Source organism: Colletotrichum graminicola, assembly GCF_000149035.1.
Source record: "Colletotrichum graminicola M1.001 genomic scaffold supercont1.15, whole genome shotgun sequence".
Classification (NCBI taxonomy): Eukaryota; Fungi; Ascomycota; class Sordariomycetes; order Glomerellales; family Glomerellaceae; genus Colletotrichum; species Colletotrichum graminicola.
In genome coordinates this window covers 503,490-528,040 of record NW_007361019.1, presented here as the reverse complement: position 1 = coordinate 528,040, position 24,551 = coordinate 503,490, and the positions used below count along the sequence as shown (strand labels likewise).

General features: G+C 54.3%; 8 protein-coding genes across 8 annotated transcripts; 5 read left to right on the top strand and 3 right to left on the bottom strand.

The window, feature by feature from the left end:
• Positions 1 to 104: 104 nt before the first annotated feature.
• GLRG_04716 (NAC domain-containing protein) lies at positions 105 to 925 on the top strand (the record flags this gene model as incomplete). Its single annotated transcript, XM_008095401.1, has 4 exons — positions 105 to 156; positions 253 to 259; positions 422 to 594; positions 696 to 925. The coding sequence occupies 4 exons, from the start codon at positions 105 to 107 to the stop codon at positions 923 to 925; spliced, it is 462 nt and encodes a 153-aa protein (XP_008093592.1).
• A 501-nt stretch (positions 926 to 1,426) lies between these two features.
• Positions 1,427 to 2,895, bottom strand: GLRG_04715 (adenosine-deaminase domain-containing protein; the record flags this gene model as incomplete). The annotated part of the gene is made up of 2 exons (XM_008095400.1): positions 1,427 to 2,519; positions 2,732 to 2,895. The coding sequence occupies 2 exons, from the start codon at positions 2,893 to 2,895 to the stop codon at positions 1,427 to 1,429; spliced, it is 1,257 nt and encodes a 418-aa protein (XP_008093591.1).
• Positions 2,896 to 3,614: 719 nt separating this feature from the next.
• On the top strand, positions 3,615 to 4,506 carry GLRG_04714 (ribosomal protein L24e; the record flags this gene model as incomplete). Its single annotated transcript, XM_008095399.1, has 3 exons — positions 3,615 to 3,665; positions 3,937 to 4,080; positions 4,225 to 4,506. 3 exons carry the CDS (start codon positions 3,615 to 3,617, stop codon positions 4,504 to 4,506), a joined length of 477 nt encoding a protein of 158 aa, XP_008093590.1.
• A 1,160-nt stretch (positions 4,507 to 5,666) lies between these two features.
• On the bottom strand, positions 5,667 to 6,643 carry GLRG_04713 (redoxin; the record flags this gene model as incomplete). Its single annotated transcript, XM_008095398.1, has 3 exons — positions 5,667 to 5,843; positions 6,219 to 6,421; positions 6,520 to 6,643. The coding sequence occupies 3 exons, from the start codon at positions 6,641 to 6,643 to the stop codon at positions 5,667 to 5,669; spliced, it is 504 nt and encodes a 167-aa protein (XP_008093589.1).
• A 1,227-nt stretch (positions 6,644 to 7,870) lies between these two features.
• GLRG_04712 (uncharacterized protein) lies at positions 7,871 to 8,493 on the top strand (the record flags this gene model as incomplete). The annotated part of the gene is made up of 3 exons (XM_008095397.1): positions 7,871 to 7,968; positions 8,033 to 8,198; positions 8,287 to 8,493. 3 exons carry the CDS (start codon positions 7,871 to 7,873, stop codon positions 8,491 to 8,493), a joined length of 471 nt encoding a protein of 156 aa, XP_008093588.1.
• A 3,954-nt stretch (positions 8,494 to 12,447) lies between these two features.
• Positions 12,448 to 13,903, top strand: GLRG_04711 (uncharacterized protein; the record flags this gene model as incomplete). Its single annotated transcript, XM_008095396.1, has 3 exons — positions 12,448 to 12,648; positions 12,698 to 13,127; positions 13,185 to 13,903. 3 exons carry the CDS (start codon positions 12,448 to 12,450, stop codon positions 13,901 to 13,903), a joined length of 1,350 nt encoding a protein of 449 aa, XP_008093587.1.
• Positions 13,904 to 15,238: 1,335 nt separating this feature from the next.
• On the bottom strand, positions 15,239 to 19,973 carry GLRG_04710 (ABC transporter; the record flags this gene model as incomplete). The annotated part of the gene is made up of 5 exons (XM_008095395.1): positions 15,239 to 15,941; positions 16,010 to 16,089; positions 16,203 to 16,665; positions 16,723 to 19,682; positions 19,764 to 19,973. 5 exons carry the CDS (start codon positions 19,971 to 19,973, stop codon positions 15,239 to 15,241), a joined length of 4,416 nt encoding a protein of 1,471 aa, XP_008093586.1.
• Positions 19,974 to 23,335: 3,362 nt separating this feature from the next.
• On the top strand, positions 23,336 to 23,817 carry GLRG_04709 (transmembrane protein 14C; the record flags this gene model as incomplete). The annotated part of the gene is made up of 3 exons (XM_008095394.1): positions 23,336 to 23,372; positions 23,449 to 23,541; positions 23,621 to 23,817. 3 exons carry the CDS (start codon positions 23,336 to 23,338, stop codon positions 23,815 to 23,817), a joined length of 327 nt encoding a protein of 108 aa, XP_008093585.1.
• Between the last annotated feature and the right edge of the window lie 734 nt (positions 23,818 to 24,551).

Sequence of the window (24,551 nt, the reverse complement as noted above, 5' to 3'; positions counted from 1 at the left end):
GGCCTCGCACAGCACAGCTCCTTCTTACTCTTCCCCCACCCGCAAAACCAACACGTTCCTCCCCCTCCCCCTCAAACCGTCAAAAGTTCGAGCATCTGCCCATCATGTCGGACGTTCAGGAACGCCTTAAGAAGCTCGGCGCCTCGGCGCGTATCGGTATGTTTTTTTCTCCAATCTGCTTTTCGCCATTGATTTTTGGGGGGGGGGGTTGGTCGATTGAAAATGAGGTTGACTGACTTATTTGCCGCGCAGGGTATGTGTGACCTCCGAAGAAATGACCCCTCACCTACCCTCCATCCCATTTTCCTCCCTCGCCGAACCGACGAAAAAGAAAGAGAAAATAGAACCCACAAGCCACCCGTCGCACAATTGATGTTGCAGTTTACAATGACTAACGTTCCGATTCTTCGCCCGACGATAGCGGAAAGGGTACTCCCCGCAGAAAGATGAAGCGTGCGCCCGCGCGCTCCGCCGCCGACGACAAGAAGCTCCAGGCCGCCCTGAAGAAGCTCAACGTTCAGCCCATCCAGGCCATCGAGGAGGTCAACATGTTCAAGTCTGACGGCAACGTCATCCACTTCGCCGCTCCCAAGGGTAATGACCTCCCTTTCCTCTCTGGGCTCGCCTCGTCGAGGAAGCTCTGTTCTCTCAAACACCCCAGATGGGCCTTTGCTAAGATGACAAACCCACCGTAGTTCACGCCGCCGTCCCCGCCAACACCTTCGCCATCTACGGCCACGGTGAGGACAAGGAGCTCACCGAGCTTGTCCCCGGCATCCTCAACCAGCTCGGCCCCGACTCCCTCGCCTCTCTCCGCAAGCTCGCCGAGAGCTACCAGAACATGCAGAAGGAGGGCAAGGACGGCGAGGAGGACGACATCCCCGACCTCGTCGAGGGTGAGAACTTCGAGAGCAAGGTCGAGTAGAGCGAATCCAATATGAAAGAGGTCAATTAAGGGAAAGCCGCCCCCCAACGGTTCTTCTTCCATTTTTGCTTTGGTTGGGAGTTTGATCGCGTTGTGCCGGGTCCCCGTGGATATATCATCTGAAGCGTCTGGATTAAGGAATGGGAAGGGAAAAAAAGAGTAAACTTTCATTCCAAAACGCAATGATCGACACGAACGGCCTTTTTGCCTGGTTCTTTTTTTTTTACCCCCCAGCCGGACACACGCGAAAAACGGATCCCATGAGGGTTTACAGACTACATGCTCTGGGAGAACAATGAGGTTCACGTTCATATTCCCCCATCCGACGACGAGTCTCTGCATAATGAACAATGCAAAAACCGTGGAACAACGTGGAATAACGTTGACAGTGAGGACCCATGGCATGTGATGGCGTGACGGTGGTGTGATAAGATGACTGTCGGATTGTGAGCTGCTCTGGACGAGTCCCGTCGGCAAGACACGAGAAAACCTGGGCGTGCATTACGGACGGGAAAAGTTATCGTCGCCAACGTTCACAACCCACCCCGCCAAACCCTCTTTCCTGGCGCTCTCCTTGACCTCACGCCTGTCCGCCAGGAGGTCTCCTCCTTTCACTTGGGCATATGTATCCACCTCGACAGCGCGCCGCAACGCCTCCCCGTCGGGTCCCAAGCTCCCAGCAAGCGCGGCCGCCAGCTCCCACATCCTCCTCCTGGAGACGGCGCTCGCCCCCTTGGCATCAAAAGCCTTCCGCCCCTGCAAGACGCCCCCCATCGTCCCCTCGTCGACGCCGCTGGCGGTCGACGCCGCTGCCAGGTTGCTCGCCGCCACCCTCTCGGCTCGCGCCCCGACGGTCCTCCGGGAGAATCCAAACTCGCGCGCCGTCGTCGCTACCTCGAAGGGGGAGAACCGGTAGCCGCCCTGCCACCGCCGGCCCGCCAGCGCCCTCATGCGGCCCCGCGCCGAGAAGGCCCTCTCGCACCCCTCGACGGAGCGCTGCGAGTCCGGCAGCACCAGGGCCGAGATGTAGGCGTTGCCCGGGTGGACGAGCAGCACCGCCAGAGAGGAGAGCAGCGAGGTGCACTGCTTGAGGGCGAGCTTGTCGGAGCAGGACTTGGACATGGTCGGGGGCGCGTCGCCGCGGGCCGGCTTGCGGCGGACGACGCCGAGCTGGGAGAAGTAGGCCCGTCCGGGGAGGGACCCGACGTCGGATGCCGTGACGGCGGTCTCGGGGCCGGAGGTGGCGTTCAGCGTCGGCGTCGGCGTCGGCGCTGGGGGCACTTCCCAAGGGGAGGCGTCGTCTTGTGCCGCCATGGTGAGCTCCATGCTTGCATCACCGCAGGGAGCTTCGGAGCAGTACATATGCAGCTTGACGCCGTCCTTGACAGCGAACGGCTGGGGTGAGTCGTTGGATACCTCCGAGGCCTCCCGCCTCCTGATGAATTCCGAGGCGGTACCTTGCAGGTGGCTGCTGCACTCGTCTAGCAGCCAGCGGTTGAAGGCGCGGATAGCGAGGACCTCGGCGTGCCAGTCGTGGAGTGCGTTGCCTTTGGCTAAAGAAAGCTTGCTGGCGGGGAGGCATTTCATGCCCGTCCTGTAAGACTATTAGCCTGCGTTTCATGACCAGGTGACGGGGTGTAAATGTGGTGGGATTTTATGTTGCTATATATTCATGATATAAATGCGTACTATTTAATCACGATGAGAAAAATATGCATGAGAGCATTTTGACGAGCTTGACAACTTAAAACAGTAACCACGGGTCTTTTTAATTCTTACAAACCATCACCATTTGCAAAAACTTACGCGAGTGAAAGACATGTCAAGACGCCGTCCTTCTCAGCAACAATGCCGCTCAGGGGAACCCATTCGTGCAGCCCGTTGTCTCTGACCTGGGGCCTGCGCTTGGCCGGTAGCTTCTGGAACTGCCGCAGGACCACGTCGGCAATCTGATCGGGGTCGGCCGTCATTTGCAGCCGCAGTCTGTCTCTCAAAGGCCTCGTTGCCCTCAGCCAGCTGGTCATCCCGACTTTAGCGTTGGCATTTCCCACACCCGGAGTTCACGCCCCGGAGCATTCAGCCAGACCCGAGATAGTGGGGCCAAATGGACTCGCTCAGAGAGCGTCATTGCGCTGGAGGGCTGAGGGCGGCTGCGCCACAGGGCATCATCTCCCCCACTACGCCGAGGGCAAGAGGCACCAGCCACATTTCCCTGACACACCAGACGGAAACGCTGCCTGGCTGGTGGTCGTCGCCGTCCACGTGACGCGCTCGGTTAAGCGAAGGCGCTACTGTGGGGCCAGGGCACACTTTCCCTCCCGGAGCCACACCTTCCTGCGCCCGCCCTCCAGTGTCGAAAATTGAGAATCTCGCGAAAGTGCGCCGTCGTTCACCCTCCCCCCTTCCCCCCGAACCCTTCGACCACATCACCGACAAGTCAGCAAACGTTCGCATTCAACACCGCCAATGTACGTGCAATAGCTTCCCTGCCCTCGTTTTTTCGAGTCTCGTTGGAGCCCAACCCCCGGTCCGCTCGTCTAGCCATTTCGCCAACTACTCCCGATCGACATTCGCGACTTTTGCTTCTCGACGTTTCTACCGCTTTGGCTTGACGAGTGCACCGGGTCGAGGGGGCGAACAACTGAGTGCAATTTTTTTTTTTGGACCGGTTCTGACAGCTTTCTTCAAGATGCGCACGTACGACGACACGTTCTCGGGCCAGAGAATCTACCCTGGCAAGGTACGATGAACAGATCTCCTCCCCAACCTCTCCGGTATCATCTCTCCCATCGATCGAAGGAGCTACTTTGGAGCTGCTGGGCAAGCGGGAGGCCAGGTCTCCTAGATGGACAGAAGGGGTGCATGTGGGCAAAACGACTCGGTTATGGAACGAAAGAGCATGGTTGATTGGCTTCACGATCGATGAGAAGGGAATGACTTGCACGGAGAGAGCACGGCGAGGCAACGGACGTGAGATGAAGGACATGCGCTGACGAGACTCTGAACTACAGGGTAAGCTCTACGTCCGTGGTGACAGCAAGATCTTCCGCTTCCAGAACGGAAAGTCCGAGTCCCTCTTCCTCCAGCGCAAGAACCCTCGCCGCATCGCCTGGACCGTCCTGTACCGTCGCCAGCACCGCAAGGGTATCTCTGAGGTGCGTTTTGAATCACCCCGTCCCCCATTCCGCGCGAGCCGGACGGCGAGACTTGGCTGCAAACCTGGGTTGCTTTTCAAGCTCTAGTCTCCGCCTCGCACGCAGATGCTCGCCATGAAAACAGATGGCTGACCCCCACCGCAGGAGGTCGCCAAGAAGCGCACTCGCCGCACCGTCAAGTCCCAGCGTGCCATCGTTGGTGCCTCGCTCGATGTGATCAAGGAGAAGCGCAACCTCCGCCCCGAGGCCCGCTCCGCCGCCCGCGCGGCCGCCATCAAGGAGTCCAAGGAGAAGAAGACCGCCGCCGCGGCCGCCAAGAAGGCCGAGAAGGCCAAGGCCGCCGCCGCCGGTGGCAAGAAGGCCCCCATCACCAGCAAGCAGGGCTCCAAGGGCGCCGCCCCCAAGGTCCAGGCCCGGACCCGTTAAGAGCACTCTTCGGCCCCTTTTGATGGGAGGGAAATCCTTTTGAAAGTGACTGGAGCAGGAAAAAAGACGTTAAAAAATTTCGGCATGGGCATTTTGGGCGTGGCGAAAGTGCAGCAATGGCCTCGGGCCACACGGGTCCGCGGCTGGCTGGTGGGGAGGACCGCAAGGTGAACCTTTTGATCAAGATGGGACAATACGACCAGGTTCAACTATTTGGAGTCGAGGGTTCTTTGTGCTTTGACGGCTGGTTCTATAACTACACAATCACGGTAGCACGGAATGCATGGATTGTCCCACGGGATTACCAAGTTAACTGTCTGGGGTGTGTCGACCAACTGTGACTGGGGCCAGCGTGGACGTTGATGACTATGATGACCATCAGTGATTGCCGGTTGTCTCTCGAAGCCTGGGAGGACCGAGGTTTCGTGTTCGAGGCGGCTGGTAACTGTGCGATTGTGTCTCTGAGCGAAGACCGCAAAACAGCCCGCCCCTCCCCCTTCGTCCCCGTCATCCCCACGCGCTTCGGAATGATGTCTCCCTCGATCCCAATCTCTCGCCACTTCCCCGCGTAATCCGTGTCCTCCTAGCCGCGAGAAGGGCGAGACTTGAAGTCACCACTATCTCTCTCTCTCCGACACTGCTGACAGGACAACCCCCCTCCGCCCAGCCAAGTCGGCATCGGTACATTCGACTTGGAGGAATTCCCTCATCCCGGGCCACTCTCCACTCATTGCCCAGTTCAGCATTACAGGATCTTATCTCCCAGTCTATATAAAACAAACCCGACATGAGACACGACGCAGAGCGCAAAGAGAACAGGAAACCTCGGAGACTTTCCAGCATGGGGGTGTTTCATAACGGAAAACCCATTTATTTCATTTGCTCTAAAAAGATTTCTATATAGCAGGTACTCCGTAGAGTTGGACGAATCCGTCCAAGGTATATATGGGAGGCGGGGGGTTGGAATTGAAGGGTACTTTTGTCTAAAAGCGCACTCTATATCCCCTTTGCTCCTTCATCTTCTCTAGTGTTCTATGTGTATGTTGTTTATGGCATCTCTCATAACTGCATTTCTCGACGGCGTTTACGTTGTAAAAAAAGAGCAAAAAAAGGGGGGGTGTCTCTCTTCCTGATGGAAAACTCCCTTCTTTTTTGTTTGTTTACAGAGCCTTGAGGACGGGCTCGGCGCCGGAGACCTCGAGACCCTGGAGCTCCGACTCCTTCTGGGCGTAGATGACCTTGCCGTGGTCGATGACGACGGCGTAGCGGGCGGTGCGCTCGCCGTGGTTCCAGCCGATGGAGGTGGAGAACTCGGCGTTGGGGTCGGAAGCGAAGATCTAAGGGGGGCGCGTAGGTTAGCCACCGTTCCTCCGGTTTTCTTTTCTTGTTTTGTTTTCTCTTTTTGCCGTGATGAGAAGACACCGTTGCAATTGGGATATTGCGTGACAAAAGAGGAGGGGGGGAATAGGGTGGGCGCAGGACATTGTGGTATCATGCTTCAATGCTGAGTGGAAGGAGGGGCAGAGTGGGGGGTGTGGTGGGGGAGCGTGGTTATCGGGAGTCGGTGAGAGGTGGAGGGGCAGAGCTGAGGGACAAAACCATCTGAGAGCTCCACGGGATAGAGGAGGGGCCAGCTGTGCGAACACGTATGACGGGGAGGGAGGGGTTAGGAAAAATAGGGAGAGAAAGAAGAAGGAAAAAAAAAAACGTACAATGAAGTCGTCCTTGATGTTGTTGGCCTTGCCCCAGCCGGACATGACGAAGGGGTCGTTGTAGGCGAGGAAGATGACCTGGTCGACGCCCTTGGCCTTGAGCTCGTCCTTGTGCTCAATGTAGCCGGGCAGGTGGGAGGCGGAGCAGGTGGGAGTGAAGGCGCCGGGGATGGAGACGATGACGGCCTTCTTGTCCTTGAACTCTGCGCGGGGGGGAAGAAAAAGAAGACGTTAGCACGAGTTGCTCGACCGCGATGATGCTTGAGAGGCGACGACGACGACGACGACGACGACGACTTACCCTTGGAGGTCTCGTACTTGACGGGGATACCGCAGACCTTGAAGTCGGCCGTCTCCTCCTGGTAGGGGATGTACTGGAAAGAGACGTTCTCGGGGAACGGCTCGCCGACCTTGAGACCAGACATTTTTTATTGGGGGGAGGGTAGTTGGGTTTGGCTTGGGAAGTTGAGAAAAAGATAATGGTTGAAGAGCTCGTTGAGACTGTTCTTCGTTGTTTGTTGGTTATGGGAAAAGTAGGTTCTCAAACCAGGGCCAGAGAGAGGGACGGGCGCTCGAATTATAGTACCTGCGTGCGGGTTGTCGTCGAGCGATCGCCGAGTCAGGGCCCGAGCCGATTCTGCGAGCTTCCAGGGAAGTGGATCTTTTTTTGGTGATGATTTGTATAACTTGAGAGGAGCCTCAGGAGATAGTAGAAACGGATACCACCTCACCCTCCCCTTCCTCCCCCCTCGCGGGACGGGCGGCGAAGCTTCGGCCCCGGGAATGCTATTTCTTTTGTGCCCTCTCTCCTTTCCCCTTCCTGCTTTGCCTTGCTCGCCCCTCTCCCCGTCGTCTCCCGCCTCGACTCAGATCTTCACGTCCAAGTCTGTGACTAAAGAAAGAAGTGGGCGGCGGGCGCAACCCTTGCGGCCCACCGCTCGTTTCTCGACATGACGCAAGACGGGGAGTGTATGCCGCGTCCGGTTGGGACCTCCGGTCCCCGGCCCTTCCAGTGCCTTCCCCTTCCTCGCCTCGCCTCGCCTCGCCTCGCCTCGCCTCCCTCCTCTCTACTCCCCTTGGTGGGGCGAACGTGGAGCCCTACTCGGCCGTCCGAGCATCCAGCCCGTCGGCCATCAGCCAACGTCCTTCGGAGATATGTTTGCTGCTGGTGCCAAGGCGCCTGCGCCTTGGTTTGAGTACGCAATCGGGAAGCCGGGTTTGTCATCGTGGCGGGCATGGTTCGGGATGGTCGACCGGCCCGGTAGAGGGGGGGTACAAACTCAGCCCAAAGATATCGGCCGAAGCATTGAGTACACTGTCATCGTGTGTTAAGCGCTCGTGATGCTCGCATCAAGCTTCTGTTTTGTCCAGAGACCTCGGGCTCCGAACGCCTGCTCTCCGGCCGACGGTGCGCGGAGCCATTCATCAAAACCCGAACGGTGTTTGTCAATCGTTTCAGCCTCAACGCCGCCGCTGACAGACCCCGAAATCCCGGGGGAGGGGGGATATGTCATGCTGGCATGTGATTGGCTGCAGCATCTTTCCTCCCTTCTGACGGCATCGTTGCGTTGTCCTTTATAACTACACCCATTGCCATTGTAACAATATGATCTCGTGGAGACCAAGTTCCTTGCATCATTGTATCCTCAATCATGAGTAGTCAAGAAGAGCCCAGACCACCCTTCCCGCCCTTCACCGAAGAAACGGCGCAGGTCAAGGTGAAGGCGGCGCAAGACGCCTGGAACACCAAGTAAGCTGCCCCCTCCTCCTTCTCCGCGTGAATCGGACACGCCAGACTGACCCTCGCCCCACAGAAACCCCGCTAAGGTGAAGATGGCATACACTGTCGACTCCATCTGGCGGAACAGGGACACGTTCCTCCAAGGCCGTGACCAGATCGAGCAGTGGCTGGCCAAGAAGTGGGAGAAGGAGGACGGCTATCGACTCCGCAAGGAGCTGTTCGCCTTCACCGACAACAAGGTGCGTAACGCATACCCCCTTCTCTTTTCCTCTCCCAAACAAGTATGAATGACTGCGCGTCTGAGAGCACGGCTGAACCGTCAGTTAGATTGCCGTCCAGTTCTGGTACGAGTGGCACGACGAGTCGGGCCAGTGGTGGCGGACATATGGCCTCGAGGACTGGACCTTTGCCGAGAACGGCTTGATGCGTAAGAGGCAGATGAGCGGAAACGATGTCAAGATCGACGAGACGCAGAGGTGGTTCCGCGATGGTGTGGACGTCAACACCGTTGCCATCACCGAGCAGCACTGGTAGTGAGTGTAGTGAGCCTGAATAGTGGCTGGTACCGCCGTAGCCGCTCGTAAGCGGATGTGATGATCGAATTGCTCGCTACCGACTAGCGCACTGTGGCAGCGTGGGGTGCTCATTTCGCGGTACGGATGCAAGGGGTCAATGTCTTGAAACTATCAATTTGAAGAAAAGATAGCTCGCCGTTGTCTTCTGGAAAGACTGTCACATGGGGATTTTGTCAAAAGGAAGTGTGTCTCGCAGGCGAGGGTGAGGTTGCTGAGGAATCGCCCTTGTATAACCATGTGCCAGGCATCTGGTCTTTGCCACCAGCCGTCTCAGACGGGCAAAACAAATTACTGGCTGCAGTCTTTCCACAATTTCGGCTCCCATCACGCCCACATGGACGACCCAGGCTTCCACGAGGCAGTAAATATGCAAAAAGGCCGGCGATCCAGCTTGCCTGCTTGAGAGAAGCCATGTGACCTGCGACGGTGCTTTGACGGAAACCGATCTCGGAAAGAAAGTGACAAGAGGAAATGCTAGCAATTAACTTGAACCGAGGCGGCGGTTGATGGGAATGTTTACCCAAGCTGGGTGGGATTTTGACAGCAGCCGGTCGCCGCCGCTACTGAGAAATGGCGGCCCTGGTCGGGGCAGGTCAGCAGTCCCCTGCGTAAGACTGAGATAACCAAACGGGGACCAACGGTTCGAGTGGCGGCTGTCGCTGAACTCTGGGTATCTGAGACTAGCTTGCCATGCGTCGAGGTCATTGTTGCTAGCAGATGGGTGCTCCCTTGTACACTTCCAGACGGGGAATCCAGTCATGGTTTGGTCTAGCAACGCTGGATCGCCTCGGGTTCAGAATTGCTGTCTTACAACCCGCATCAAGAGCAGCCGCCGGGATCCATGACCTTCACAATTGTGGTGACGGGTGAGTCAATGCAGGACATTGTGAGAATGGAATGCTCCCGGCGATCCCTCCCCTCTCGGGTCGTGGGTAGGGTCACAATCGGCGATATATCAAGAAAAGCGACCCAGTGAAAACAATGATTTGCGCTAGGGTCCTTTCAGCTCCTTGGCCAGTGGAGGGTGCCGAGTAGCTGGGAGATTATCGAGATTTAACCCGCTTGGCGCAAGATGTGGTCTTTGTTGAGCTATCTAACGTGGCCTGCGTCGGATCCCTAGCTCAATCGAGTCAGCACAGACCGACGTGCTATCGAGAGCAAGATGGACTCGAGATCTTGCATCCATGGAACAAAGGCTGGCTTGAACGAGCACAGCCAGCCATGCTAGCAAGCCCAAAGGCAGATGAATCCAGGTCGCTGATTCGGTGGCCGACCTACCGACCTGGTCTAGGTCAAATCTGGGCGGTGGCTTCGATGGCTGAGTTGATTGGAAGCGTAAATGAGGGGGGTTCCGGTCAGTGGGATTCGACATGCAGAGCCGCCTCGGCATTGTGTACAGTACAGGTGTTATTGTCGATGAGAAGATGTGTACAAAAAGAAAAAGAAGGGAATAAAGAAGAAACACAAAAGGTCCAAGTCTAGCTACCTACCTAGGAAAGAAAAGTGAGTGCAACCATCATGAGAGGAGGCCTTGGGACGAGACGGATGGGAAAGGACGATGGATGACGAGATGAGATCTCAGTGCAGAAGCACGGACCATGTATGCAGGGGTAGGCAGATCTGATCTGTGCCTGCCGCCTAATGGGTGGTGGGTGGGTGGCCCTTGCCTTTTGTGTCCACTGAGGTACCTTGGTATCTCTTCGATGTACCTGCTTCGAGTTAGATACTTGCTTTGTACATTGTAGGTAGGTATGTACCTCTGCTGGGTGCTTTCATCACCCGACCGGCTGGGACCGTCATAGTCTTTCATGAACGTCGTTGTGTCGTCGGCTGTCTGTTCGCAGCCTGTTCTCGGCTGCTCTTGCGCCTGCGCTAGTCACTGGCAGGGGCGCTATTTGTTTTGACGAGTGGCTTCCTCCTGGTCCAAACTCGGATTGGACGAGCCCAGAGCGGAGTTTCCCAGCAGGAGACGGTGCATATTTCTCTCACTTGCCGTTTCTTTTCTTTCGATACAGTCCAAGTGGCCTCAGTGGCCTCTGTACCTCCTACCTTCTGGAGTCGGCAACAACCTACAGGACCCACACCCGCTGGGCGAGTTAGTGGAAGAAGGCTGAGGCATGCCGCCTCCAACAAGTCTATTGCCGTCGGATTTGGAGCGAGGCGCAACAAAGAGAGGGCCAGCCATCGATTGTCAGAGCCGTCCGTGCCTTGGTCCAAAGAGTAAAGCAAGCAAGCCAGCAGGCAGGGCGGGTAACGAGCTCCAGTCTCTAGGATGAGGAAAAGGGAAGTGGAGAACGGACACGGCCTTAAACAGGCGGCCCGGGTCCCAAGACACGGCGATAGCAGTCGAGGGTAGACCGTTTTTTCCATACAGTTCTGGCCGATCTTCTGCGATGCCGAATGGAACTCTCGTGGGCGTGGGAGTTTGCGTGCAAAAGTCGTCTTGCAAGACACAGGTCGCAGTCGCGCACACACACGCAGTCGCCAAGAAACCCAAGTGCAGCAGCACGTACATGGTAGCTGCTGAATGTCTTAGCCGTAAGAGACGACCCTTGCTTCTTGAGGAAAGCTCGAGATGCTAGTGCCGAGCCACCCAGTCCAGTCGCCACGATCTTGCCGCTGCGGGGGGGGGTTGGTCCTGTCTTTCCTTCATTCGTTCGTTCCTTCCTTCCTACTATGCGAGTAGCCACTTGGCCCGTGGGGCAGTAACGATGGGGACGGAAAGGACGCGACCAAGCACTCGGGGCTGGTTGCCGTACACAGACACACCAGATAAGGTAGGTAGGTGCCCGATGCATTTCATCCATCGTCTCTTTCCGAGTCTCTTCGTGCAAGGCAGGTAGTCGCATTCTTCCCTCCATTGTCACCTTACGGCAATGGCGATGGGAATGATGGCAGGCACGAAAGTCATGTTCTTGTCTTGCACGGCGCACTGTCTCAGAAGCAACTAGCCAGCGCGCCCTGTCTTTGCTTCTTGTTTTCCGGCGCTCTAGACTAGCATTGCACACACCCCAATGCATCCCGCATATGTCTCGTACTCTAATATCTACCTACATAACTGGTCACTAACTCCTTATCACCTCCATACCGATACTATCCATGTCGGCGCTAGCACTTCTCCGTCGTTGCCCATCCTCGCCAAGTGTCTCGATATCACCATCACACCCACAAGACCGGGAAGCAACCACAACGACACCTCACTAGGTCTTCCTCCTCCTTCTTCCGCATTCCGCTAGAGAAGCAATCCGTGCTTGGACGCCTCTTCCTCTCCAGGCCCCACCCGGCGCCCTGGCTTGGCTCAGCTACTGTCAATCAGTTTGTCAGTGGGAGGCCGGTCAAAGTCCAACCATGCAGTCTCGTCTCGCCATTCAAGTGTGTGTGGACCCTCGTTGTCTAACCCGATACTCAAGTACTAATCTATCTGAACCTGGCCTGTCAAGGTACCTAGGCACTCAAATACAGAAATCTGCCTCCCGCTCGGCTGGTATATCAGCCCTCAGTTCCCTCCTCCCTCGGCCTCGGCCCGATGCGATGTTCCAGGCCTGACTGTCATTTACCTCCTTCTACTCTCAGTTCTCAGTCCTTCTGCCCTTCGTACCGACCGAGCACCAGCCTCGTCTGTGAAGTAGCTCGTGTATTTGCTTCCAACCTTACTTCAAGCCCGAACACCCCATCCCCTGATTTCCCGCTCCTTTCCCCCCAGCCATCCTTATTCAACGTTATCGCTCGGCCCTGACACCAAAACTACCTACCCCAAGAACAAACCACGCTTTTGCCATCCGTTCTCAACTCTTACCCAAACCTGTAGAACCTAGAGTTGTCCCTTTGATTCCACTCTATTGATTCTCTCTCTCATCTTATCCGAGCCTGTGAATCACCTGGGCGTCGTAACACTCGTCCAACATACTTCATCATGGGTCTCCTACCTCTCACCTACCGCCGACCGATGTACGTCAACGACTCTGCCAGCGAAAGTTCCTCCGACGTATCCGACAGCGGTGATGAGAAGCATAACGGAAATTCATTGTCATTACGCTCCGGGAAGGCTGGCACGATCCCGGGCATCCCCGAGTCGCTGACATTCGACAAAATCATCAACGGCGGCACATGCCCTGTAAGTATTAGACAGCTCCCGTGATCGGTTCTCGTCGCTGACTTATCAGCCATGCACTGTACGCGATTTCATGAACTACCTCATCTACGTTGAGTTCTCTGCGGAAAATCTGCAGTTCTTCCTCTGGCACCGCGAGTATCAGAATCGCTTCCGTGAGGCCAAGACTTCGGACCTGGCCCTTGCTCCGGAATGGACCGAGGCCATGGAGGCCGAAGTTCTCCAGCGCCTATCCAAGGAGAAATCGCAGAGAATGCACAAGAAGCCCGGCCAGGAGATCTTCAAAGGAACGTATTTCGAGAAGAAGGGTCCCGCCGCTGCCATCATCGAGGAGTCCAATGCTGCTAACCCTTTTTCCACCCCACCCCGAACTCCCAACGATCAGGAATCCGTCTATACCGGCTCTCACGGCGCCTCCACCGCCGCCTCGTACCGCTCCCAGGCCAGTGATGCTTTTACTGCCGCAGGCGCCAAGCAGCCCTGTACGTCTCCTACCCGCTATCCCTTTCTGTTGTTGGCAAGATATTGACTGTCAATAGTTTCGATTCAACCGTTCCGCGAAGAAATGGATCGCGTCATTGCCACTTATATCATGGAGGGAGCGCCGCGACAGCTCAACTTGTCGGCCAAGGACCGTGATGCTACCCTTCACGCACTGGCCTTTACCACGCACCCCAGTGCTTATCGTCTCGCAGTCAAGGTCATTGAGAACTCGCTCCGTCGGCAAGCACACCCCAACTTTATCCGATGGTCGATCTGCAACGGCAATCCCGCCCGTGTCTTCTTTGCCCGCGGTCTGGGTATCGGTCTCATCATCGCTGCCTTTGTCGTCGCCATCCTCGTCACCATCAGCCGTGCAGGCCGCGGCTGGAGAGCGCTGGCCGCGATCGGGTGGGTATTGGGCATCTCCACACTGGTTGCAGCCTACAAGGGCATGTGTGTTGTTCTGCACGGCATGCATCACCGCCACGTCCGCCCTTGGGAGCTGTTTGTCGATGAGGAAAACGAGAACGACCTCAAGAAGACCTCGTTCGAGTCGTTCGGATCGGCCAACAGTTTCGAATCTGAACCCTGGGTCATCAAGTACAAGAAGCGCAACGTCGTCCGCAAAGTCTTTGACCGCGAGGTCTGGATCGAGGAGCCTGCTCTGCGCACCATCCAGGATACCATTTTCGTGCAGGCCATGCTGTGTGCCCTGCTTGTCGGTGGCGTCTTTGCCGCCATATTTGTCGCGATTCCCAGCAACGGCTTCTTCTAAGCCTGTCGCTCCTCGAAGCAGGTTATTGTAAATTTTGAGGTTTTTGTTAGAGTCTCCCACAAGGGGTACCACGAATCCCATCAAACTTGGCTAGCGTCTCCAGAGGACCTGTGTTTATGGCGAGGTTTTATTCGTGTAGGGTTTTGCCTGGTCTTGAAAACATTTGTTTGGATCATAGGGTATATTCTTTTCGTAGCGTCCATTATAGATTTGTCATTTTAACATGTATCGCTTTCCCGTAACGGGTATCAGTTCTGAGTAACAGGTGCATTTACTGGAAACATGCCGCGACATTCCACAATATTCCGGCACCAGTTAAGGGGGCAACATCAACGCTTCGCACCTACACGCTTTGTCACAGAGGCATAACCTCCAATGTTGGTATTTTGTTAGTGACATGGCAGGAATACAGAAGCACCCATCCACTGACGAAAAGCGGAGAGTCTGCGCCCGTGCCAGCTCAGGTTTGGGCGATGAGAGCGAAATGTTTGGCAAGACACGGTCCCGCTTCGTATGAATAAGAAGCGACGGAGGCCATGCCCCATGTTCCCGAGGGTGGGGGGTGGGGGCAACCGGGTCGCCTTTCGGGCGAGGGAATGGATGCGGCGGTTCAGCGCGTGGGGTGGACCTGTGGCGTGGGTCTTTAGGGCTGGCGGCGTCGAGTGGAACGCATTCCCAAGGGCGCGTGCATGGGGGGGGGGGGTTGTCGGCCGGACCGTGCGTGGGTGCGCGGGAAGGTCTTTTGAAGAACCTTCGGAAAGTATCCTCTGCTGTACGAGAGCTGGGGAGACCCGTGATGTTTCGGCTGCCGCTCCCATGTATGCGGATGTCGCGTGCCGGACCCGTTCCGTCGGTAAAAGTGGAGATCGGCGCCGGGTCGGGTCTATAAATTGACAGACCGACCGGCCTGAGGAAAACGGGAAGGCAACGTCGCGTGTTGTCGAGTTGTATCGGACTATTCCATTCCCTGCTCTTTTGGTTTTCTGTCTTTTTTTTTTTTTTCTTTCCTCTTTTTTTCGTCTTTTTCCTTTTCCTTTTTTGTTTTTCTTTGGCCGACACGATGTAGGTGAGAAAGCTGCGCATACCCACAGCACAAGGATACGGAAAATCTTTGATCAGGTTTTCCATTCCATCTCTTTGAGCCATGGAACGATGATTTCCATTTGTTTGCATCTTACCTGCCTAAGATGTTGAAAGATTTCATGCAAACACGTTTCGCTTCCTGGCCCCTCATGCTGCTTCCTCGAGGTCACAGTAGAGCATCAATGCCATCAATTGAAATAGCATACCTATAACAATAGGTGGCTAGGCTGCTGTAAATCGTTTTAGTTGATTCTACTCCCCTCCACCCAACGCCCAAAGATGCTTGAATCGACTGTCCTCCACCTTTACCAACTCCCTTGGAACACCTTGCTCGACGACCAGCCCAGAATCTATGACGAACACCTTGTCGAATTCCATGACCATGTCAAGACGATGGCTCACCATTAGCACGGTGTAACGCTCGAACTCGTGCCGGATGATCTCCCGCATCACCTTCTCCGTCTCCCTGTCGACATTACTGGTACATTCATCAAGAATAAGCACGCCTCCGTCCAATCCTCGCGGAATGGAACGCGCATCCCCTCCAGACTCGGATCCTGAGGTCGAGGAGTCCGTTGCCAGCATTCTCAGGCGAATGCGTCGGCGCAAAACTGCCCTTGACAGGCTGAAGAGCTGCTTCTGTCCCTGGCTGAGCATGTCTTCATTCATGCCAGCCTCAAGGCCGCCTCGACTGCACACCAGGCTCCACAAACCCACGCTCTCGAGAACGGCTTGGCATTCTTCATTTGTGGCAATACCAAAGGGGTCCAAGTTCGTCTTGAATGAAGTCCCATCCGGGAGAAACACGGCGTCCTGAGGCACCGCAATGATCCGTTCTCGCAGGGTGACGCGGTCGATTGTGTGGAGAGGATTGCCGTCGATGGACATGTTGATGGAGCAAGACGGGAGGGGGTCGAGAAGGCGTAGAAGGAGAAGCACAACCGATGATTTGCCGCTGCATGTCGATGCCAAGTCAGCCAAACGTGCTACATGGCCACCCCGTGAGAAAGGGCTGACACCTACCTGCCGGTGCGGCCGCAAAGTGCCACTTTTTCACCCGGCTCAATTGAGAGCGTGAGGTCCTTGAGCGCAAGATCTTTCATCTTTGGGCTGGAGTCTGAGCCACTGCTATTCTCAGACGGGGATTGGGGGCTGCTTGGACCTAATTAGTCTACTTCCTATCCCAAGAAATCTTTGTGTAAAACAGCATCAGGACACCGGATTGAACTTGCCTATATGACGCAGAAACTCTCTTGATCTCGATCCTACCATTCTCTGGCCACGAAGCCGGAATGGTCCCGTCTTCTCCCTGCAGACACTCGCGAGCCGTGTCGTCGCAAAACGACTTGATCCGGCTAACGGCGCCAATGGAGGTTTCCAACATGGTGTACATCTGAACCAGGTTCGCGAGTGTCTTTCCAAATGTCATGAGCGAAACCATGCTGGCGCCAGTGAAACCGGCGTTGGAGCGTAGTTGCGTGGAAAGCGTGACGACGAAAAGCGCCAGCACGGCAACCACCATGCCGAGAACGAAGGCCAGCCAGCGCTGAATCATGCTCAACAAGTAGGCGGGGCGCTGTGACGTATCGAGCAAGGAGTTGTTCAGGCGAACAGCGTTTTCTGACCAGCCAAACGCCCGGATTGTTGTCAATCCACCGATAGTGTCGATAAAGTTAGTGCTAGAAGACGTGTTAATTGAGTTGCCTGGTCACCTAAGCAGGATCGAGAGGCCTTACTAGAGCGGGCTTTTGGCCTCCAGATCCAACAAACGTAGCTGGCGAGATGTGCGGAGGTAGAATCTTTGAATGCCATACAAAAGCCCTAAAACAACGGGGTACGCGACGATGACGTATGGCGAGGACGTCGCAACAATTGCGGCAGTACCGATCCCTATCCAAGTCTGTAGCGAGGTATTAATCAAAGCCTGCGGCAGCTCCCCATCTATAATCGTCATGTCTTGTGAGAACAGGTTGGTGACAACCCCTGTATCCGTTGTGGTGAAAAATCTCAAAGGGGCCGCAAAGACAGTGCGTAGTGCCGCCTTATGCAAGGTCGTTCCGGAAATCCTGATGATTATCAACAGACCGATTACAGCCTCAGTGACCAGAGAGCCCAATGCTAGACATTGGAACAGGGCGTAGAGGCCGAGGTAGAACGGCTGAGAGCGGGCTGGGTTGGCCGAGGACATGTCTTCGCTCCAGAACTTGAGCCAGACGGTGGGGAAGTTGTAGAAGAAGCCGCAGATGACGCCAAATGCGGCAAAGGCGAGCATCCAAAACGCACCGATACTTCGGAAATAGTACCCAAGCACAGCGGAATCGCCCATGACGCGTGTTGGGTTAGGTGAAGCTTCCTCGGGGGCAGATATGGTGGAACTGACCCGAGACGCCGGCGAAGGAGTTTCTTCATCGGCCAATTGAACCGATTCAGATGGCTCCTTCAGTTCATTGGGCTCGTACCGAGCAACATAGTCATGGACAATGCTGGGTTTGGTTCTCGCGAGGTGGCCGAAGGTTCCGTGTCCATGAAGAGTCCCGTCGCTGGCCAAGGCAATAATGTAGTCCGCAGAGGGAAGATGGCGAGTGGCGTGGGTGCAAAGCACAGCAGTTGTACCCCTTGCCTTGAGCAAGCCGGCGGTTCCGAACACCCGGTGGAAGACTTGTTCCTCTGTGTCCGCATCAAGGCCGCTGAGTACGTCGTCGGCAATGAGCAGGTCACATTGTTGGTAGAGAGCTCTGGCAAGAGAGATCCGGCGCTTTTGACCTCCGCTCAGGCTGATGCCTTTGCTTCCGACCTTTGTCTTATCGCCTTGTGGAAAGAGTAGCAGATCTGGTGAAAGCATGGTGGCTTCAATGACAGCCGCATACCGCTCTTGGTCGAGCGTCTTTGAAAATCCAACTATGTTGTCCTTGATCGACTCATTCCAGAGGAATGGGATTTGGTCACAGTATCCAACCGAGCGAGGATTGAGGCCCATGACAACCTCTCCCTGTACGATTGGCGTTTCTCCGAGCAAGGCCTTGCACAGGGTTGATTTCCCGGAGGCGACCGGGCCAACAACCATAGTAAAACCCGCCGGGATCGGGACAGTGATGTTTTTGAGGACAAATGAACCTTGGTCCCAGCCGAAGCTACCGTTGACGATATCAATGGCTATAGAACTCGAGCCTGGCTTCTCGGACAGCATTCTAGTAAAGTCACGGAAGTCGTGCCTGGATTCCTTCTGGACAAAATCTTGTACTCTCTGCAGGCATGCTAGCGCGGCTAAGAGCTGAGGAGCGATTTGGAATAGGGTTGTCAATGGCTCGGACAACAATAGCAAATACGAAATGGAGGTGAAGATAGTTGTGACGTCCAAGTTTCGAGATGTGACCGCCAGCGTGAAAACGGGAGCGAGGAGAATCGGGGTGAACCCAATGCCCACAGAGCCGACGAGGAAGGCTCGGAATCTTCCTCCAGCCTTCACCTCGGACACTCGTAGCCCTTGGATCGCCTTTTCGACCGGCGTCGCCAGCCCCGAAATCTTGAGGGTCTTCATATTCCCAATGACGTTTGTCGTCTGGCCGACCCGTTTCTGGATAGCCTGCATCCAGGCCATCTGTCGAGGCCCAATGTTTTTCATTAAAACCATGGAGCTGGCAACGCAGATGGCGACGACCACGATTGGAGCGACGAACGCAGCGCCGAGCTGGCGTTGAAGCAGCCAGCAGGCCAAGGCGACCTGTATGGGGTTGGCCCAGAACTCGTGAAGCTGCATGAAGCCCATGCGGATGCGTTCGATATCAGCACTCATCAGTGTCAAGGCGGCTGAATCGTCCCCAGCCGAGGCCTTGGACTGAACCGTCTTGCGGTATACCGCTGTAGTTAAGCACGCGCGCGCCATACAGAGGAAGCGCTCTTGGGAGTACCAGTAGAAGGCGGTAGCCAACGGGATGCCTGTATAGACAAGAATTGTAGCGCCTATCAGCCCATAGCCCTTGTTGGCAGATGCCCTGCTCTCCGGCTCGTCAAGATGTCTTAGCAGTGCCTCGATAAGGAACGGTTGGCAGAAGACCAAACCGACCAAAGCAATTCTAGGCGCGACTGGTAGGAGAATAGGGACAGCGAGGTCGCTCGCTAGCTCGCGCGCGAGACCATGCTTGCGGCCCTGAAGCCTCACGGGATCGACTCTTGGGGAGAAAGAGACCTGTACGGCATCTGCCGACATGTATTTATCCAGCGGGAATAGGTCCGATACAGCCAGGATCTTCTTATAGCCGGTTATGAACAGGGGGTTGAGCCAGAAGAAGGTGGCGAGGCCGTAGAGACCGGCTGTTTCTTCGGGACTGTGGTCTTTCTCATCCCAGTGGAGCCAGGGTTTCTTGTGCCAGGATTCGAGCAAAATAAGAGAAGCCTTGCAGGCAGTGGCGGCCAAAAACACGCAGGCAAAGGCAAGTTCGTGATCTGTGGATGCAGACAGCCACAAGGAGCGCGCCTGAGTGGCGTCGAAGAGTGTTGAGAGGAAGAGGAAAGCGTTCAACAGTACGGAAGGCCGTGGCGAGCGGGAATGTTCCCAGTAGCTTGTCGCCGACATGCATATCGCTGCCGTGAAGCGGAGAGCGGACGAGGCGACGAAGAGGGCCGTGACCTTGGCTGGTTCAACGACGCTGAGAGTGAGATTGACCAGCGTAAGGACGGCGTAAATGGCGAAAGCGGTCTGACGGGCAGGTGACTGTTAGCGATGTAGCGTTTACGGGGGAGATTCCCGCTTTGCGACATCAGTTGATTGCGGACGTACGATTTTGAAGACTTTCAAGAGAGTACCCCGTACAAGACGGGGCTTGCGAAACAGCGAGATGCATCTTGGCAGGGAAAGGGCGATGAAGATGACGGACGGTAGTATGGACAAGAAGATTTGTTCGAAGGCCAGTGTGAAGTCGAAGTCGTCCCGACAGCCTTGAACGTCCGGTCCTATTGAATCGTCGTCGATGCAATCCGAGAAACCCATCCTCACGGCACAAGTCGTCTCGCGGACTGCTTGAATGTATGCGTGGGTCTAGCGGACGCAGAACGGGGGAAATTTCGTCTCGGTTTTGACGAGGAGAGCTTGGCCGGCGCGCAGTGCGTTGCAGCCCTCGAGCTTGGGGCGGCACAAGTCAGCACGGAGAAGGTACGGTACGTTTCTGAGATAAATTACCTAATGCAACGGTCGGTCCGGGGCCATTACCGTTACATCCCAGAATCATCTGATCTGCAGTCCATAGACGGAAGGTTCAACTCTCCCGGTCCCTCAGCTCTCAACCATGGCCGCCCGTCGAGTGATCAGACGAGGTGATGAGAGAAATAATTATATAAAACCTCCTATTCGTGCATTTAGAAGCTGATCCACCGTCAGGGGACTTGATGCTGGCAGAAATGTCAAACTGGCAGGTTATTACAATGTACCTAGGTCTCCTACAAATGCGTGCTGTCGCGGCACAGTGTTGATATCGCAACCGCCCATTGAAACATGGTCGGTCCAACGGCATTGCCAAGCAACACAAGTTCCAAGGTAATAGATTTGGAAGCGCTTGGCTCCAAGACAGCCGATAAGCCCGTTTGCTTTCGGGGTCTTGAACGTTCCCACAATCTTTCTCACAGCTTTGTCTATCAGAGGACCCAGACGACCTGATACTGCGTCTTCGTCTTTGTATCTTTCCTATCAATAATGATTCATTCTGTTGGCCAGTCGAACGTCTCTTTCTGAAGCTGCTTCATCTCGACCTCTTTTGCTTCGTCTACCATTTTACCGAAACCTCGACCTATCTACGCTCTCAGTCTTAACTCATTATGAAGAGCTTGGAAGGCTACTCTCGAGTGCAACATGACAATGACGTGGAATCGTCATCTGAAGTCGGAGAGCCTCTTACAACAGCGAGGAAGTGGCCGAAGTTCTTTGCCATCAGCCAATGCGAGCTTCTGTGGCGCTTAACCTGCTTTTTGATGTTCATCAGCGGGCTGTCGATGATGGCTATTGCATTGACACGAGGGCTATCGGACAAGGACTGCGCTGCACAGCCAACACGATCGTAGCCAATCATGGCCCGTTGGCGCGTACGCAATGCTACTCGTGCTGATTATAGCACGCTCAAAAGTATTTTTTTGTTCCAGCAGTGTGATGTCGCGTGTGTTCCCTGAACTTAGGGCAGCCCTCTTGCTCATTCCTAACGACCTATCGGGGTACCGGGGTCTTTCAACACCATTAACACATTCTGGCCCTTCATCTGTTTTGACTAAGGAAGAGCACTCTGTTCACGTCATTATATCAGAATAACAATGTCTAGAGTGGTATTATCTTGAAAAGATTCGCGCAATTCTTACATCTAGAGCATATTTTCTAGGTCGCTCTGTATTCTCTAAGGTAGAGCAATCAAATTTACTTAGTATATTATTAAAAGTGGTATTACACAAGCACATAAGGTAAAGGGTAAAATAAATAGTACATTTCTATAATTGAACCTAGGTACAAAATTTGGTTGTAATACAAACAGATATACTCTGTATAATACTCTTTTGTGTTCAGTTTAGTCCAGGCGTACATTGGCTCTCCCCTAGAATAACTGGGAACCAAGTATTCAGTCCGTACCCAGTATTATACGTGTGCTGAATGATTGGGTGATATACGGTCATGGTATGAATCGCATCATCACATTACCAACGTATAGTATCCCATTGAGTGCCAGGTGACCTTACATATCCTCTGACCAATAAGAGTACCACGATCCAGGCTAACTGTCCAATAGCTATCAGTAATTACTTGTAGAGACCCACTTTTGGGTTATGTGAGGTCACTTGGCACTCAATGGGATATAAGAGTCAAGTCATACTGCTTGACTGAGACAAAATCTATCACGTGCAGATCAGCTATTTAATTAGTTATTTGACAGTTAGAAATGATGGCTAACTTTTGAACGCAAATCTAGTAACTGTCCAATGTTGCCAAGTAATCCTATAATGTCCCTACGGAGGAGTCATAGTGTGGGGTAAAGCCTATAAATGATTCACGTCGTCTTTCTAATTATTAAAGTTTGCAGTGTATAAACTCTAGCGCCTCTACCTCTAACACTTTTAGTTTTTGAAAAGGTCTTACGGTAAGATTCGGTGGTATCTAGTCCGTAGTGGCATGAGAGAGGGAAGATGCAACGTTAATGGACGCAAACCTAGGTATTACTGTATTATACTGAGGTACTGGTACAAGGCGGTCCTTGTAATATACACTCTACAAGGCCGTCAAGTGAGTATATAACATTCCACCGAGCGAAGAAAAGTCTTTTCGGCTCCCGGAAAACGGCATGGTCTAAGAACGTGACACCCCTTTCCAAAACTATCTCCCGGTCCTAATGAAATGCAATGGTAATAGTATTCAGATTAGGTTAAGAGTTCCGAGTGGATCAAGCCTAGGCATGTTGGTTTGCGCTAAAAAAAAGTCAGTATGAGCCGTAGCAGCAGGAAGATGACCTCCAGGCACCTTTTGTGGCCATGCAAAGGCAGTCCTGAGAATTAGAAATCACGCCCATGGCCGCCCGTATGCTCTCCATTCTTGTTGATAAAGTAGGTCATTCTTACGGCCCTTTTTACACGTTCCAAGTGCACATAGTTTGAGTTCGGGGTATCTTGGTAGACCTCGCAAGTGACGGATGTGGACTGTACTCTTATGTTTGGGGTCTTGACAGCGGGCGTTCACGGTTAATGCGATGTGATGACGATCGGCGAACCAGCAGCCTTTGTCGATTATTGATCAGCCGATAAGGTTTATAGGCGTGTACTACAATACAAGTACAGGTAAGGAAGGCTGTACGAGTAAAGCTTATCCGGCGACTCCATCATTAAATACACTATTCTTCTAGAAAGTAAACTTGTTAGGAGAAGCTGCTCTTACACTGTGACTGCTTTGGGTGAGATCATGGACGACAGGATGAGGCAGGCAAAGACAGCCAGCCAGCGAGCGTTGGGTTCATAGCGCCTTAGTATCTCAAAAAGACGTTCTCAACCTCTAAAAACTGAGATCGAACTTTAATTGCCGGCTGCGAAGTCAAAACAGGGTAGTGTGATACCTGAATAGGATCCTCCATGGCCATGGTGATATTCACTGCCGAAGCAAATCACGTGGACAGTAGTGCCAGACTCTAGGAAGTTAAGGCCCCGCCCGATCAGGTGCGGCCCCACTTGGACCACGACTCATCTCGCTTAATTGCTAGGTAGTGTATCCGTACGGAGTACGGATTGTATTACTCCGTAGACTAACCAAGATTAACTTCGACGCGCTCACCACTCCAGTCGCCCTCGTATTCATTCCGACGGTCAGTATTACATAGGTACTTCGTAGAAAACATGGCTGAGCATCCGGCATTCACGTTGGCAGGCCTGTGTAAGTCTCAATGCACCGAAACCGCCCATCTTACATCGTGCCCATGCTTACCTTTCGCCCGGTGCTTCGACAATAGTGGCTGGCGGCGGCACCTTCGGCTTCTACCGCACGCGTTCCAAGCCTTCGCTCATTGCTGGACTGACTCTCGGCGCCAGCTTTGCGTGCGCAGGTCCGGCTCTCCCGTCCCACGTTGCCGCGTAGATCCACGCTGCGCGCCCCCAGAATCTCCCGCTGACTGACTCTCGTAGGATACCTTCTGAAGAAGAACAAGGACTATGGTGCCGAGCTGGCGTTGGGTAGCAGCGTCCTCCTGCTGGGAGCCGGCGCCCAGAGGATGATTGCAACGCAGGCCAAGTCACGCCCGGCCATCGGTCTTAGTGTCGCCGGCGCGCTGTCGACGTTTTACTACCAGAAGAAGTTCAGGGAGTTTCGCTTTGGTGTCTAAACCCCCTCAATTGTGTTCCCTGCATCCGGATCACGCATGCAGCGACGTCTAATCGAAGAAATCCCCACCCCTCTCAATGATTGTAAGAAGCATTGTAACAATAATAACACTTTCCCTCCTAAACAATAGCAAAAGGCTTTGATTCCGAACACTACCTCAGGGACTGAGATCTCGCGATACCAGGTTTTCTTTTTGTTTTGAACCCACCGCAGGAGTCATTCATGGTCGGCTAGAAATGATGTATCACTTGTTTCCATTTCAAAGAACCTCGTTATACGGCACAAGTGTTCGCACACATGGGTGCAGCGATGTAAGTGTGGCTCAGAAAAGTTTTCATCATGATGTGATGCCGATTACTACATGCTGGTCTGCGGTCGTACACTTGACAGGGTATCGGACGAGGCTTTTGGTTGGCCTGCTGTGCAAAAGGCACGTGTATATGTATGTATGTGGCCAGGCGATCCCTAAGCCGTAGCTATACAGTCGGCCTGCAAACGGGATCCTCGCCTTGCATTGGAAGAAGAGAATTGTTTCACTCGCTGCATCAAAGGACGAGTCAAACTTGAACAGAACAAAATAGCGACTGGACTGGTCCTCAGTATACCTATTTGGCGTCAGCAACCGACCTTAACCTATCTGGTACGAATACATTTAGGTACCGGTATTCTTGATGAGCGATGGCAGGTTCCTTTTTCGGTAAGCTTGCTGGTCCGAGCTCCGGCCACATCACATGC